This window comes from Styela clava, chromosome 1 (genome assembly GCF_964204865.1).
Source record: "Styela clava chromosome 1, kaStyClav1.hap1.2, whole genome shotgun sequence".
Classification (NCBI taxonomy): Eukaryota; Metazoa; Chordata; class Ascidiacea; order Stolidobranchia; family Styelidae; genus Styela; species Styela clava.
The window spans coordinates 15,300,923-15,318,433 of NC_135250.1; the positions used below are offsets into that span (position 1 = coordinate 15,300,923).

A 17,511-nucleotide genomic window follows, 5' to 3' on the forward strand; every position below is an offset into this window, starting at 1 on the left:
GCCTTTCCAACAGGACAAACCACCGTCTGATATTTTTCAGCTTTACTCCACTTTAAAATATTCATAACGTTGGCGAGTGGATGTGCCTTCCAAAATTCGCCGTGGGATGGTCTGAAAATATTTGTTTCTTATGGGGAACAAGGGACCTGGGTTCAGTGAGACATGCCCTACAGCAGGGGTTCTCAAACTTTTGGTGTTGCGGAGCCCCTGAAACGGTTGACTTTTATTCGCGGAGCCCTAAAAGAAATGTTAAAATTGTAGCTTTCCGATAAATATTCCTGAGTAAGTTAAAAGTACTTAACTTAATTTAAATGCTAAACCTTTTTTTAAATGGGTTAATGCAAGTCATGAATAAATCAAAATTTCAAAGATAAATTATATATACTCTTACTAAAGCTGTTAATTTGACACTTGACAAACATATTAATAAACTAGGGGTCGAATCTTTTCCCTTTTGACATTTTCGGAAGACTTAAAAGGCCGCTAATAACGTGCGCGATTGCATTTTGTTACAATCACCGATAGTTTTCGTCAGCATGGCATGTTTTTAAACATCTTTACGCCGGTGTTTATTCTCCCTAAATCAAACATTTTCTTCGGCATATACATATATTGTTCCACAATGACGACGATAAATGTTTTTTTGTTCTCGTGGGTAATTATGAGTGCAATGTGAAAAACTTGTTACCATATAGTCATCGGCGACGAAATGCTAAAAATAATAATTAATAATAAAGAGGTAAATCCCCAACTCAAATTTCTTGATTGAAAAACGGCATTCTAAAATATTAAAACCTAAAATAAAAGATCACACTATAAGTTTGGTTTTAGCAGACTCACGTCAGATTAAAAACGCTTTTATAGGCATTGTAAATCACAAAATTTGGTGTAATGTTGGGTTTTCTTTGGTTATTCATCGTATAGTAACTGCGAAATCGAAACACAGTCAATTGTGTGCGCGATTTACCTTTTTTTTATTCTGAAACTACCGACGGAGCCGCATGCATTAAAATAAATTTCAATCGTATTTTGCCCAGATCTTGTGATTTTTTTAAACGGCGATATCTTGCTTAATTAATAATAATCTCGAGTGCAAAAGAACAAATCAAGTTTGACAAATTCCAAGATCGCAAAAATACGACTCCAATTTATTTATAGTTGGCAGTTTATCACGTATTTTATGTTATTTTAGAATAGTATTCTTTCATTTTAGTAATCCTAATAGTAATCTCGAAGGAAACTTGAGTAACTATGAGTACAATTGAATTATTACGACAAGACACTTTAAATGCTCGCATCGGCCATACATTGAATATTTTACGCAACAGAAATCTCGTTATCCGTTTTTTATAATCGCAAAGAATGTTGCGCGGAAATTTCCGATTCAAATCCCCACCTCTTGAGAATCCTGGCTGCGCTCCAGCTTATAAATAATGTCATTTTTTAATTCCGCCTCTTTGCCATATTTCGAGGCTATATTGTTGTCAAATTTTATCAAAACTGTTATTGCTTCTTTGAACAGTTACAAAACTAGTCATTATTCTGAAAAGTAATCGGATAGCTCGCGGAGCCCCTGGGTTTCTCTCGCGGAGCCCTGGGGCTCCGTACGGAGCACTTTGAGAACCTATGCCCTACAGGGCACAATTCGACAGTGTTTGATACAATAAGTTCTTAGAGACCTAGAGATGCTTTATATTTTGTGTAATATTATAGTTTCTTTCGACCTATGGCCCAATATGGAATATATATATTCGAGAATCAATAATATTTCCAGATTTAGATTCGAGGAAGGAAATAATCAAATTTGTTTGCGAAATTTTTTGTCAAAATGTCTGAACTATTTCAGTTGAACATTGATTTTAAATCTTCAAATTTGAAGTCTCCCTGTTCTTTAGGCGATTATGCTGATTATTTGCTTATTTTTAAGAGCATACTTTGTTGAATTTTGACAGACCGACCCATTGTGCCCCAGGGTCTTTCCGAATGTGCCCCACAAGTGGGGTGCAGTGGGACACTTGACAGACGTTTTTCAAAGCATTTTGGTAGTAAGATGTGAGTCGCAATCCCCTCTATACATTAGTCCCGCAAACTTAAGTGAATATGCAGAATTAACGGCTCAAAATATGCAAAAGAAAAAAAGTGACCCAACCTTCCCCTACATAAAGAACGTTTCAATATTATGTTGTTGTTCTTGTTAGTATTATTCTTCTCTTTCGTCATGATGAAATCGCTTTTCTCTTCGAATACTGAACCAATTGCTTTGAAATGTTCAGTGGTTAAAGATTGATTTTTGTTGCCAGAAGGCTGATACTTTTACCTATTTCAAAAATTTCTGTGGACTTCAAGAGATTCGTTTTTTATGTGTCAGAGTAAAAAATAGCGACACCTTGTGTCGTGTCCATATATTTGAGCACAGCTCTCTTGTTTTCTTGGAAAACTGATTAGAACAATAGAGTATCATTCCTAAATATATATATTAAGTGCGTAAACTCGCGGTGTTTTGATCACTTCTGGGTTTTCTCCGACTGCGGCCCGCTAGACCTTTCCAAAGGTTTTGCGGCCCTTCAACCTCGCAACCTTGGACCACCCTGAATTAGGTGCTTAGAGGCTTAGTTGTTTTGTGTAATATTAGGGTATCATTTTGCCCGTGGCCCAATATGGAATATATTCTATATTCATAAACATTGTTCAAAGTTTATGTGGTAAAGTAAATAATTTGCATTTGGCCGGGATTAGACATTTTACTTGTTAATATATAAATGTTGGTTTTGTTGTTTTAGTGAATGCAGTGAACAGTTTGTTGATTGAAAAAATTACACCATCGTTTTTGTTCTTTTCGAACAGCACTCAACCTGTATTCGATGCTTAGGCTATGGCTTTTTTAACAAAGAACTGTCATTGTCGAGAATGGGAGTTTCAGAACTCATTTTCAATTTGTCGAAATTAGTCATAATCCAAAAGTAAAACAACGAATTTATTTCAGATTTAATGATAGGAATCTGTATTATTCAACAAGTAATTTTACAATGCAGAATCTTCAGATATGAATGTCCCAAAAGTGGTTTTATGTTGCCAATGCAGAAAATTTGTTTAAGGAATTTTTTGGAAAATGAATGAAATATTTTGGTTGAACATTGACTTCAAAAATGGTAAATTTCCAAATTTTAAGTCTCACAATTCACTAGACTAGATAATAATGCTGATTTTTTTTCTTATATATATATATATATTTAAGGGCATAATTCGTTGAATTTGATAGACTTTCCCCGTTGTGTACCAGGGTGTGTCCAAATGTGCCCCTGCAGTGGGACACTTGACAAACATTTTTTAAAGCATTTTGATGGTGAAATGTGTGTCGCTAGGAAATTTTCTAGTCGCTGAATATTAACGTTTACTGCATTGGCACCGCAATATCAAATGAATGTGCAGATTATAGGGCTCAAAGGACGCAAAAGAAAAAAAGTGTCCCAACCTTTCCCTATACATTTACTATTGAGCAACACTCTAATACCAAAAGGAAACAAGAGAGCTATGCTCAAATATATGGACACCCAGTGGCAATAATTTTGATGACGTCATAGCAAAAAAAAAAGTAATAGCCTTCTGGAGAAAAATTTTATCTTTAACCACTGAAAATATCAAAGCAATTGGTCCAGTATTCGAAGAGAAAAGCGATTTTTTAAAATGGAGACGTAGACAAACAAGAGAGCTATGCTCAAATATATGGACACGTAGAGTCACATAAATTTGATGACGTCATAGCGAAAAAAAAAGTAATAGCCTTCTGGAGAAAATTTTTATCTTTAACCACTAAAAATTTCAAAGCAATTGGTCCAGTATTCGAAGAGAAAAGCGACTTTTTAAAAACGTGTCAAGCGGTACTGAGTTAGCAGTCAGGCAGCATCTTACCTGTACACTGTAGGCCATATACGGTAATTGATCACAGAACAGTTGTTCCCTTGCAAATTTTATGTTGTTTACACTTTAGGACAGATAATTGATCACAGAACAATTCTTCCCTTTCAAATTTTATGTTGTTTCCAGTAGACTCTCATCAAAATAAACAAATATAGTAGGCTACAAGTGCTACAACGCTTGCATTACTGCACTGGTAGGACCGTGAAAGAATAAGTTACGGTAATTTCATTGTGGTAAGACACCGGTACCGGCACCAGTATCCTACTTACGTACTGAGCTACCAGTACCGGTACCGAACCTGTAGGTCTGATATTCCGTTCCGCATACGATAGGCTATAAAACTTGCATTGCAGCATTAGTAATACCGCGGAAGGAATAAGTCAATTTCACTGCGTTACGGCACCGGTATGGCAACTTACCAGTACCGACCTACAGTAGCTGAAGTACTGAGCAAGACAATCGATCGCGAAACCGCTTGAAATAGGTGTAAAACAGTGTTCCCATGAGTAAAAATAAATACCGCGAAATTTTGTATGAAATATTATATCTCATAGGATTCATATAAAATTTGAGAATAAACAAAAGTAATAGCCTTCTAGCGAAAAAATTAATCTTTAACCACTGAAAATTTCAAAGCAATTGGTCCAGTATTCGAAGAGAAAAGCGACTTTTTAAAAATGTGTCAAAGAACAAGAACAACAACAACAACATAACATCGAAACGATCGTTATGTCCACTACGCGTCCAATAATAACAATAACAACAAAATTTTGAAACGATCGTTATGGCCACTAAACGTGTCCAATAATGAATAAAATTCACTAGAAAATCAAATTGTAAAACAAGAGAGCTATGGTCAAATATATGGACACGTAGAGTCACATAAATTTGATGACGTCATAGCGAAAAAAAAAGTAATAGCCTTTTGGGGAAAATTTTCATCTTTAACCACTAAAAATTTCAAAGCAATTGGTCCAGTATTCGAAGAGAAAAGCGACTTTTTAAAAACGTGTCAAGCCGTACTGAGTTAGCAGTCAGGCAGCATCTTACCTGTACACTGTAGGCCATATACAGTAATTGATCACAGAACAGTTGTTCCCTTGCAAATTTTATGTTGTTTACACTTCAGGACAGATAGTTGATCACAGAACAATTCTTCCCTTTCAAATTTTATGTTGTTTCCAGTAGACTCTCATCAAAATAAACAAATATAGTAGGCTACAAGTGCTACAACGCTTGCATTACTGCACTGGTAAGACCGTGAAAGAATAAGTTACGGTAATTTCCTTGTGGTAAGACACCGGTACCGGCACCAGTACCAGTATCGTACGTACGTACTGAGCTACCAGTACCGGTACCGAACCTGTAGGTCTGATATTCCGTTCCGCATACGATAGGCTATAAAACTTGCATTGCAGCATTAGTAATACCGCGGAAGGAATAAGTCAATTTCACTGCGTTACGGTACCTGTATGGCAACTTACCAGTACCGACCTACAGTAGCTGAAGTACTGAACAAGACAATCGATCGCGAAACCGCTTGAAATAAGTATAAAACAGTGTTCCCATGAGTAAAAATAAATACCGCGAAATTTTGTATGAAATATTATATCTCATAGGATTCATATAAAATTTAAGAATAAACAAAAGTAATAGCCTTCTAGCGAAAAAATTAATCTTTAACCACTGAAAATTTCAAAGCAATTGGTCCAGTATTCGAAGAGAAAAGCGACTTTTTAAAAACGTGTCAAAGAACAAGAACAACAACATAATATTGAAACGATCGTTATGTCCATTACGTGTCCAACAACTCATAGGTTGGGAAACACTGATCTACGACCTTACACTCTATACACATCAGAATGTAGTTGTAGCTTCTGCCCAAAACTGGAGCTAATATATCCGGTTGACAGTGTTGCATCTATCGAAAGGAACTCTGATATTTTTCTACTGGGTACGTGCACTTTCGAACGCTGATATTTAGCACATTCCCGAACCCATTGTCTAATGTTCTTTTCCATTCCGAGCCACACGTAGCGTGATGAAATTAGATCAGTTGAACCTTTGGAACCAGGATGAGCTAAACTATGAATGTTATCAAAGAGTTTCGTGCGTATAGATTTGGGTACAGGTGGACTCAAGCCACTGCACCCTACACAGCCGCAGTGGAATCGGGCTTATTCAAGATGTGCATTGTCGTTAAATTTAGTCATCATAAATTATAATCGTGTTCCGAATAGGCCATCGCGTAATATGTAAATACAAATTCACTTTCAGTTATTATCTTTGGCCAGACTTGACCCCGCGGAATCCGTTTGCCTTCGTTCGCAATAGATGTAGCAAATGCAGAGAGCACAAGCCGAGGATGGATGATTACTGTTGATTTCAATACATTTTTGCTAACAGCATGTGCTGCAAAACGAGGTCGATGGGCAATTCATTTCCTTGTATTATTTCACGATAACTAGTAATTTTCCACGCAAAAAACTATGATCACATGATTCCCGCCCGCGCCCAGGAGTATTTATTTCCTTTGCTACATTGCATCGTTATTGTTGTAATTTGGACATGCGAATTGTCACACTGCACGTTATCGGTTAATACTTATCCTTTGCCGACGGCAAGGCCGACTATTTGGTGGATGGTTGGCAAAATGTTCTCCTCTCAGTTTTTATTTTATTCTGTTTTTGGGGGACGGGCACGTACTTGTACGTATTTAACTTTTTTATTAAGTTATGCCCGTCCTCCAGGTCCTCTGTATTTTGTTTGTCCCTTTGTTGTTGTTTTTTGTTTTGTTTGTATTAGAGTGACCGAATAAAATTGATTGATTGATTGAACTGTGAATAAAACAGTTTTTATAATATGTAACGATGTTTTAGTACTTCTAATAAGATAACAAACTCTTCATATCCAGAATACTTTTCAGTCAGGAATTGTTTTTGTTTAAATAGATTTTGGTCACTTTTTTTCAAATTTATAGAAACACGTTTATTGAATCATGAATTTACCTTCAGTTTTCTACGAATAGCATGTTTGTTTTATATACGAGGGGGAATTACCTATTTAAAATTGATGGGATATTACTTAGCTTGAAACTACTACCATGTTTCCCCGAAAATAAGACCTACCCTGAATATAAGACTCATCCCGAATTTTAAGAATGATTTTAATATGAGCCCTCCCCTGAAAATAAGACCTATTCAATAACGCGAATTTTTTTTTACGTGGTCGACAGCAAGAAATCTGTCCCATGCGTTTGAAATGATTATTCTAAAACGTGTGAAAGAGGAAAACGTGTTGATTAGGTTCTAATATTTTAAAATCTATTTCTGTACTTTCTAATTTTGTTTTTGATAAATGAAATTATAAGACATCCCCCGAAAATAAGCGTTAGTGTTATTTTTTGAAAGGAAATTGAAATAAAATACTGTCTTATTTTCGGGGAAACACGGTATACCTATTTATGAAAATTCTGAATCAATATTTTATCGGCCAGGAACACAATCTAACATATACATATAGTACAACACCCAAAATATCCTGAATAGAGTAATCATTTGATACAGCATAATATGTTCTTCTTGGTACAACTCATATAATATATACAGAACAAAAGCATCAGTGTTGACATATTCGGTAAATCATTGTTAATGAGGATGATATATCAAGCTGTTACAGAATCAGCTTGGCATAAAAAAAAAGTTTGCCATTGCATCAGTCATGACTCTTTTCAGGCTGTTAGCTTTTTTAAGTTGTGTACAATGCTGGATGTTATGACTAAAAAGTTCACATAAAATTGCATCATTTTCTGCGAGAATTAATCAAGAAAATTTTTAGTGCCTAACATCTGCAATCAGTCAATGATCTTTATAAATGATGTTTCCCCGACCATCGAGTCTATTATTTATTTCTGTATGATTGGTTAATAAGCAAAGTGTCACTTATTCACTGTGACATGGTATGAACATTAGCTCGTATAAGTGCTTTTGCGAGCTATTCCATCAGTGGTCATTTTGTAGGTATAGTTGCAGTTTTCAAAATTGTTACGAAATAGCTGCCATAGACCAGACTAAAATTAGGCATCGATACTGATGATGGTTGAATGTATTGAATCAAAATTATGGTTATGAAACATGTAAACTAGTTGGTAAACGCCAACTCGCCAAAACGGCCTCAAAATAGGCATCAATATTTTTGCAATTATAGAGTATAGGAAGAATTTGTCTGAGGTCAATAGTCAGGGAAACATCTATTACAAATTTGAACAATTAGGATTGCTCTGAGATTTTTTCATCTCTTGATTCAAGTGAAATGTGCATTGTACAGTATTTACAAATAGAAATGTTTTAGACAATAATATTCAATACAAAAATAATATTAATAAGGCACAAATAATAATGGTAAAATTAATATTCTGTTAGAAGAGAAACTAAAAGGTGACTACTAACTATTCCTATGTTCATAAATGTAGGCAAGTCTAATCTCATGATTCAGGTTTTGAACATACATGAACAGCATCAATAGACAACTAAAATACTTGAGGCACAGGTGGTTGATAAAAAAAGTGCAACCAATTCATGAATAATGAAATTATGTAGTAGTACCACAAATAACTAGTTTCAGTTGGAATTCCACAAACAATCTAGCATTTCAAATTGGATGATTTCTGTGTAAACGACACAATTCAACCAGATACCGCCATTCAGAGATGCAAAAGATAATATACTAACGTGGCAAGTTCGGTATGTTGATTTGCATATAAAGTTGGGTACATTTCTGATCTTCTGGTAATAAGTACTGGCCGATCCAAATTTCCAAGAAAGCAAAAACAGATTATTTTTTTCAAGTCTGTGTAGTGAAGATTAATGCAGAAAATAAATGCATGTACTGAAATATCTTTTGACAAAGTTATTAGTGGATCAGTAACTCACGACAAATATAAGCTCAGCATCTTGCTAAGCACATTGAAATAGTTATATGCAAAGTGTTCAGCGTTTTATATACTACAAACTTAGTTTTTATTTACGTTCATCTCAATACAAAATATAAATGTGATTTACCAGAAGCCAGAATATCACCCCAGATTTTGCTACAATGTCACATTTTTGTGTCAATTCACCCCAACATCAAAATTCTAAACATGTCTTTCCAACATAAAAATTCATATATTTGACAGAACTTTTATTCAAATCCTGCAGTTTCAACAATATTTACTGAGTATTATAAAAATTGAACATGATTGGTACAAATCTTAACATTTAATATTTGAAACTATTTAACTACCAGTTGCTGATTGTTTGGTGCAGGAGATAATGAATCTGTGGTGCAAGTGTTTATATATATATAAGGGAACAAGTACACTGTTGTGAAGCTCTCATATCCCATTCCCCATCTTAAATATTGCCAAATCATTTGCAAATTGGGTAATATGAAACCGATATATAGTAGACATTGCAACACATGTAGTCAAAAAAGCTGTATTATTTCCAGGCGGAAATATTTAATCAAGGCCCATTGATAGCCTTTGAGCACCAATTTATTGACAATTGATTGGAGTGGCAATGAAAACAATAACACACAAATAATGATGAGTTGTTACCGTTAGTGTTTCAACTGGATTTTCACATGTACCAGTCTAAAATTTCCTTGTTAGCAGTTTTCTGATATTCATGCCTAACAGAGTGTCAAGTTCATATTCAGTCAATAAATGTTATTAATTAAAGAATAATACCAATCAAAATCCAAGAAACAATTCAATTGTCATTATAAATGTAAAAAAGCTGTAAAAAGATATATGTGCCTCTCCTGGGATAATTGAAAGCTTAGGCTAACATTCATTTTGATGTGAATTATTAATTAATAGATTTCTGATTACTTGAACACAGATAGCTACTCCATACCTCCTTCGTAAATTTGCATTGCATAAAACATTTTGATACTATAAATGAGCACTTGGCTGACCACCAGTGATTAACTGGACAACGTCCGGCTCACAACATCAAAAAGTATGAAAGAGTGAATATTAAAGTGCCAAATTTACATCTTTCACAATCTTCTTAAGACAGAATATCCAATAAAAAATAAATTGCGTCAAGGCTTCGGAGAATGGATACATTGATAGCCCTTGGTTGGTTGATTATACAATTCCAGTTATTTTATTGGAATAGATAAACAAATGATGCTATGAACAGTAGTTAGTCAATATAATCAGCTATAAGATCTGGGCTAAATTCAAATGATTTCACCTCATCATAAGTGAGTTTTTTCCACTGATCTATGGACATCTCAGCTTCCTCAAATGACTGATCGATAGGATCTGCTGTCGGTTCGTCTTCAGGATCGTGGAACTTTTCCAAATATGGATGTTGTAACGCCTCTTCTGCTGTCAATCTTTTGCTCGTGTCCAATATAAGCATTTTCTCTAGAAGCTGAATAGCTTTGGGATTTGCACCAACAAACACCTGAACAAAATCTCTCCTTGGTACTCTAGGCAGTGATTGAATAAAAGTGCGAGCAGATTCTGATTTGATTTTATGTAGTAAATCATCACTTGGGGTTCCACAAAGATTCATGATGCGCTTTAACTGATCTATATGATCTGTACCAGGAAAAAGTGTTTTTCCTGTGAGTAGTTCAGCCATGATGCATCCTACTGACCAAATATCAACTGTTTGGTTATAATGCATCCAATTTAGCATTATTTCAGGTGCACGATACCACCTAGTGGCAACATAACCTGTCATCTGATCTTCTGTTTGTCGAGCGAGACCGAAATCAAGAATCTTTAATTCACAATCTTCATTCACAGCAATGTTACTTGGCTTCAAATCGCGATGAATAACATCCGCTGAGTGAACATATTTTAACCCACGGAGTATTTGATAAACAAGAAATTGTACATGATCATCTGTCAATTTTTGTGATCTTATTATTTGATTCAGATCAGCTCCCATTAGATGAGTAACAAAATATAGGTCATCAAAATCACACCCACTCTCACAGGGTGTGAAAACATCCAAGAGGCCAATGACATTTTCATGATGCATATGTTTCAACATTCGTAATTCCCGATAGGTTCGCTTTGCATGTATAACAGACTGAAATGGCCGGGCCAGCTTCTTTACAGCCATTTTTAGTTTGTGTTCAGTGTTCAGCGCTGAACACACAGAACCATAGGCACCAGTACCAATCGGCGACAAATCTTGATATTTCATAGGAACTTCCCAATCTGTTTTGTGGAGTTCAATCCTGTAAAATCCATCTGGGATTTTACGACATGGGGTCTCTGCCATAACTAATGTCATTGTGAAGTTTTGGGAATAAATAGATATATGTTTTCTGCAAGAAAAGGTTTATAACATGATTTCTCAAAACTGAATTGGGGTGACAAACTAAATGAAAACTGACATCGGAAATCTTCAATTTTGATACTTAACTGCTTCAGCAAAAAATATTTTGAATTCACAATCCAGCAATCATAGTGACACAGTACGTTGCGTGCCGCAAACGTTTGTACCAAACATTAATACCAGCTAAGTCCTGATTTCGGTGTAGGTAATTTACATAATACGTAAGAGGCAAGTTTACATAAAATCAATCAATTTATTATTTGCTCTCTGGTTACTGAATAGGGCTGGCAAATTATTCGAATATCAAGTCGAATATTAGAATAGCAGTTTACTATTCGAATATCTGGTAACGCGGGGCGTGGACATGACACTTGCGTTTTTGACAACCACACGAGAACATACACATCACGTCGAAATTGATTGTTATATTTGCGTTATAGTGTTTTTATTCATTCATTTTGCAGTAGCTATGATACTGACTCAATGTTTAAATGAGCATAATGTGCGACAATGTCGTGGGAATATCAAGTTTGAGTGGGCAGTTTCGTGAATTTGAAACACATATACAAGTATTTAACGAAGTAACATTACAAAAATTTCTGCATAAATAGTCCATATACTGATTTGTGACCAATATGCAGCAATGCCATTAAGTCAATTTCATCAGAATTATTGACGAATACGCGTGACGACATTTCCGAAATCTTATTTAACCCAAAAATTAAATAAAAACAAACAAACATAAAAGGACAACGAGTCCAGGGACCAGTACCAAAGATATTATTGGCTTTTAATTTTACGTTGTCGATAAATACGATCAAAGCAGACAGTAAGAAAACAATCAAAATCAAATTAATTTGCAAATTTAGACTCCAAATTCATTCCTATAATTGCACTCAGCATTCGTCCTCAATGATCGCACAATATCTTTCGAGTTCGTCGAACAGAACGCTCAGTTTTGTGAGAAATAAAAAAAAAATCAACGTTAATGTCCACTAGGATGCAAGCCTTGACACATACGTAATAACAAGAACCGGCATTTGAATGTAGATAGATGGCACGAATATTTGCCCCAAAATCACGAAACATAATTTAGCCTACATATTTTATATATAACATAGAAAAAACATAAAAGTCTGCTTACAAACTTCATAGGGCGGGCCGCAAAAAACAGTCTGGCGAGCCGCGGGTTGGGCAGTCTTGCTGTGGACCAAACTAAAAGATCACGAAAGTGTGGTATACATTTTATGATAAACCCGGAAAACAGGATCAAGTCAAGATACGAGACCGATATCACATAAAAGGTGCATAGAATCCACTACGCTAATCCTGAATATTCAACAAAACGACTAACGAAGCGAACTAGAACATCACTCAAGTGGTATATGGCCGGGCTACTCAACTATATTCACCAAAGATCCATTTAGAAAACTTCAAAATTACTGGGCTCCGTACATTACAGAAAATTTATTTCATTATGAACGAAACGTTTAATGATGGCTCGCAAATATAGACACAAATGTCGCATATTGGTACCACTGTTAGGGCTGTCCAAGCGAACCAAATATTCGAAATCGAATCGCAAATTATTCGAATCGTTTTTTGGCTGATTTTCGAATCGCTAAAATTAGGTACCGGTACATAAAGCGGAAACCACCTTTACGGGATGTTTTTCATCGGGGCAAGCGGAGGCGCTCCGAGCTCAGACCACTCTCGCTCCCGGCTTGCCTAATTGGTTTCCCGATATTTCTCTCGCCTTCATTTTGTGATGAACATGTCATTACTAATGCCCGCCCGGTGACCCTTGATTAGCCATTTCATGCGTGGTCATCACAACAAAGTATAATCGATCGTGACGTTTTTGAGAGAGAAAAAGGAGACAATTTAGAAAACGATAGTTCTATAAATAGAATCGATTTGAAGCTGTTGAGTTAGTTATCATAGGAACATGGTACAGGCAACTCAAAGCTGAAACGGGTGTTTTGGGATCCTTATGATGGCAATACCTTCTTTGAATGGAATTTGTAATTTCTTATGATGGCATTACTGTATTATCCATCTATATACCAAGACAAATATTTGCACTCTTGCATTTTGATGGCTGTTGTACACTAACAGACTAACAATATTATAGTCATCAAATAATATTGTCATCAAACTAGCTTGGAATTTTTAAATGCAATTTTGAACTTGAGCAACAGTTTTATCTATATTGATGGTTGTTATTATTTTGCTGAAATTTACACAAAAAAACATAAAGACTAGTGAATAGGATTAAAATAGCATCTACAGGCTTTATATGTCCTATTAAAACTGAATCCATCAAAATTGAGATTGCAATTTTTGAATAGTGCAATTTTTACTCTTAACACTCAACAGTTTTCGAGATCCAAATTTTGGAGTTCTCCAATTTTTTTGACCAGTTCATACAAGCGTGTGATCTCCTTTGATGTAACTGCACAGACGTTATCACAACATCGAAGGGCTGGCGTTTATTGTATTATAGAGACAGATTTACTATTGCGCAATAATATTCGATTCGAATCAAAAAATTATTCGATTTTGGACAGCCCTAACCACTGTACCATTACGACAAAATGTATAGCTGTGTATTTAAATTGTATCAAATTCATCTAAAACTACCAAACGATGCTTATGCTGCCAAAATAAACGAGCAGACGCGGTCCAAATTATAAGGTCGAAAGGTCCGGATTCGGACCGCCAGTTGAGTAGCCTTGGTATATGGTATACATTTCACGCTGAACCTGAACTAACAGGAAATAAGTAGTGTACAAAATTCAAAACAAAGTGACATAGCTGTAGTGTGGATTAATCATTATGACCTAATAATTCACTGATTTCAGTAGGCTACCATATTCGTAAAACTTACAGCAGTACAGAGAGATCAGTGGCTTGTAACATCATCCATAACAACACAGACAAGCGACCAGCATTTTTTCAAAGATGAAAACTGATCTTACCCTATTTTTACACGGTCTTACTAGATAAGTTGCTGAATACAGCAGAGGAAAACAGTGCGAAACCTAGGAAAACAGTGTGAAACAAAGAAAATCCTGCAGGGTAATCAGACCAGAGGTGCTGTGACCAACCGGCATAATCCTTAACGCATAGCACGATATGTCACACCACCGATTGTATTTTATAGTCATTATTTTTTACCACAATGTGTACTTAGTGGTCGGTAGTCGGTATTTAGAAATAAAACAATAATAATATATATGTATAACCATATATTTCTTTATTACAGCATTAACATACATCAGGATGGTCCAAACCCGGGCCCGCAGCCTCATTATCTGTGGCTCAGGTCGCATTTGCTGTAGGCAGGTAGGCAAGACTTGGAGGTAGGGTAATCAAAAAATCGCATTTGCGGGATCTTGCGCTGAGAATCTTATCAATGTTCGAAAACACTTTTTACATTAAAAGGAGTTTGAAATCTTAAACTAAATGCAGATATAGAAAACTTTTTACACGTTTTACAGAGTTTTTTGGTGGTCTTTGACTCTTTGCATGCTTTAGCTTGATAAATGACAAATAATGATCACTGTGTTTGTACAATGAAAGTGTTTGTTTTGTACTATTTACCTATTTTTTGCACTATTGTGGCCCGTGAACAACGCTAAAATAATTTTGTGGCCTGTAGCTGACAACCCTGACATATATAATAGAAAAGCATTACATATTGCTGTATCGGGCTTCTTAAGGTTCTGCTATTTCGCGCTGTTTTCTGTGTTTCGGACCTTATTCAGTGAAGGCTATTTCAAATTAAATGACAAGTTGCTGACAACTGGACAAGTACAACCATGCAAAAGCAGTCCGGTCGGTACCGTATTCCAGTACGGTACGAGTAAATATTCAGTTATTGGCCAAATACCAACACTGTCGCCTGTCGCGCCAGTCTAAACTTATACCGTACAGCCGTACGGAAGCACGGTAATATGACTTTAGGAAGTACCGGTACGGACCGTACGCCTGACAGACAACTCGACTACATGGACAACTCGACTACAGAGAGGCCTAGTGAGTTGTCCGTCCCTTCGCATTTTCTACGGCGGTGTTTTAGATCTGTAGAAATCTAATTTTGATATTTTTAGGGCTCAAATGTTGAGAAAAATACATAAATATTCTCTAGAAAGCATTTTTATTTGTGTAAGTGGCTTATTTTGCTCATGTTATATAAATACAAATACAGTCTACAGACGAAGTTGGAGTAACGTTAACGAAGTTAGACTGTTAACTTATAGGACTGTGTGCGTTTAAATTTTAGAACTTTGTTGCAAATTATTGGAATTAAATGTTTTGAATGAGCACCTTTAAGTATATTAAAACCTTTATACTTCACAGTAACACTTATATATTTATGAATGTGAGCTCAGTAGTCTATGGTCGCAGTAGCCTATACGGGAGGTGGACAACTCGACTACCTAGAGGCCTGGTGAGCCGTCGGTCTTTTGGCATTTCCTACGGTGATGTTTTAGGTCTATAGAAATGCGTTTTTGATATTTTTAGTGCTCAAATGTTGAGAAAAATACATAAATATGCTCTAGAAAGCATTTTTATTTGTATAAGTGGCTTATTTTGATCATGTTGTTTGAATAGAAATACAGTCTACAGACGAAATTGGAGTAACGTTAGCGAAGTTAGACTGTTGATTTATAGCAGGGGTGGCCAACCTGCTTTCGTCCGCGATCGACTAAAATCTTCAAAATAGCTCTCGATCGACTGATTGGTAATAAGGTCATATACAAAAACGAATGGGTACTGATTATGCATAGATTATTGCAAACACGCATACAAAAAAATACAGCACTGCCAATAAGCTCAGCTCCGTGGGCACATTCTAAATTAAAACGCCACAAAAATTTGTATTATTTATGTTCCATTTAATTTGTTAATTTGATTATGTAATAGTAGCCGGAGTAAATGTTTCATCATTAATTTATTCAAATCATACAATTCAGACATAACACATGCCTATTTTTAGCCCCGAGTGTCGTAAATTTCTCAAAAAACCTTGCCAAGTATTAGCGTACTATACAAATAGAGAAAAATAAATTTTTGAAAACCATCAATGAAACACTACTGCTCGATTTTCAACATCTAATTTACAATAATTTAACTCACTGCACATTTGTCAACTAAAACACACAATATTCGGCAAGTTCAATTTAAACTTGGTAGCGGCGAAACTTGCATTTTTACGTAATAACATGTAAATGGGGCTTGTCCAGACTCAAATACTGTATGTCATGTACAGTACTGTATTCGTTCTGTTTTAAAACACACAACAGGCGCTGCATGAAACTGCTTCAGGAAATTTTGGGGGTATTTTGTTAAATTTACCAACAATAGACGCGATCGATCACTCGAAACGTGAAGATCGACCGGTCGATCGCGATCTTCACCTCGAGCATCGATGACGTCACGTCGCAGAGCGTTTGCTCGACTGGTGAGTTGACGGTCTGTCGGGCGACTGCCGTAGGCGAGTTTAGACTACTGAGCTCACATTCATAAATATTTAGGTGTTATTGTGAAGTATAAAGGTTTAAATATATTCAAAGGTGCTCATTCAAAATACCAATGAGGTTAGAGTTATCTGTAGACTCTCTCTTTCGGAGGTGTTCAATGATCTACTGGCCGCAGTATTGCAAAGAGTAAGTATGTGACGCAACAAATTTCTCCATGACGTTTAGTATTCAAATAAAATTCATTGTTCGTAACGAAAAAGTAAACAAAATCTTTCATCCAATAAATTTATCCATAACGCATAGTATTCAAATATCATATTAAATTCATTAATCGTAACAAAAAGTAAACATCTTTTATCCATTCTTCGGCCCAGTTTCTTTGCCAGGCGCAGCGACAGTGCCTATCTTTAGGATAGGATATACATATTTATCCCGGGGAAGAGGAAAGCCGATAAGACGGCTTAATCATATGGCGAACCACGGCCTCTCGCCCGGTTACCAATCCAGGTCGGGTAAGGGATTAGTTAGCCAGGTATTTTGTTTTCCGAAGCATGGACTTGATGGTAGAGGAAGCCGTAACCGACCAGCGGTTACGTGAACCACCCTACGGCGGCGGAGTCCAGCAATCCTCTCGCACGTGATCATCCCCGCATGTGATTCGAACCTACGAAGGGTAATCAGAGATACGGTGGCGAGCGTATTCCTAACGCCTAGGTAGCACGATGCGCCATACCGCCGAGCCTTCTAATTTAGGT

The 17,511-nt window shown here is 36.0% G+C and overlaps 1 protein-coding gene across 1 annotated transcript; it reads right to left on the reverse strand.

Moving 5' to 3' along the window:
• Window positions 1-7,493: 7,493 nt before the first annotated feature.
• LOC120340616 (mitogen-activated protein kinase 14-like) lies at window positions 7,494-14,242 on the reverse strand. The gene has a single exon (XM_039408922.2). The coding sequence runs from the start codon at window positions 11,220-11,222 to the stop codon at window positions 10,113-10,115; it is 1,110 nt and encodes a 369-aa protein (XP_039264856.1). The 5' UTR covers window positions 11,223-14,242; the 3' UTR covers window positions 7,494-10,112.
• Window positions 14,243-17,511: the final 3,269 nt, after the last annotated feature.

Bases quoted from the DNA above. Each gene is read 5' to 3' on its own strand.
- LOC120340616 (XM_039408922.2), bottom strand. From the start codon at position 11,222: ATGACATTAGTTATGGCAGAGACCCCATGTCGTAAAATCCCAGATGGA.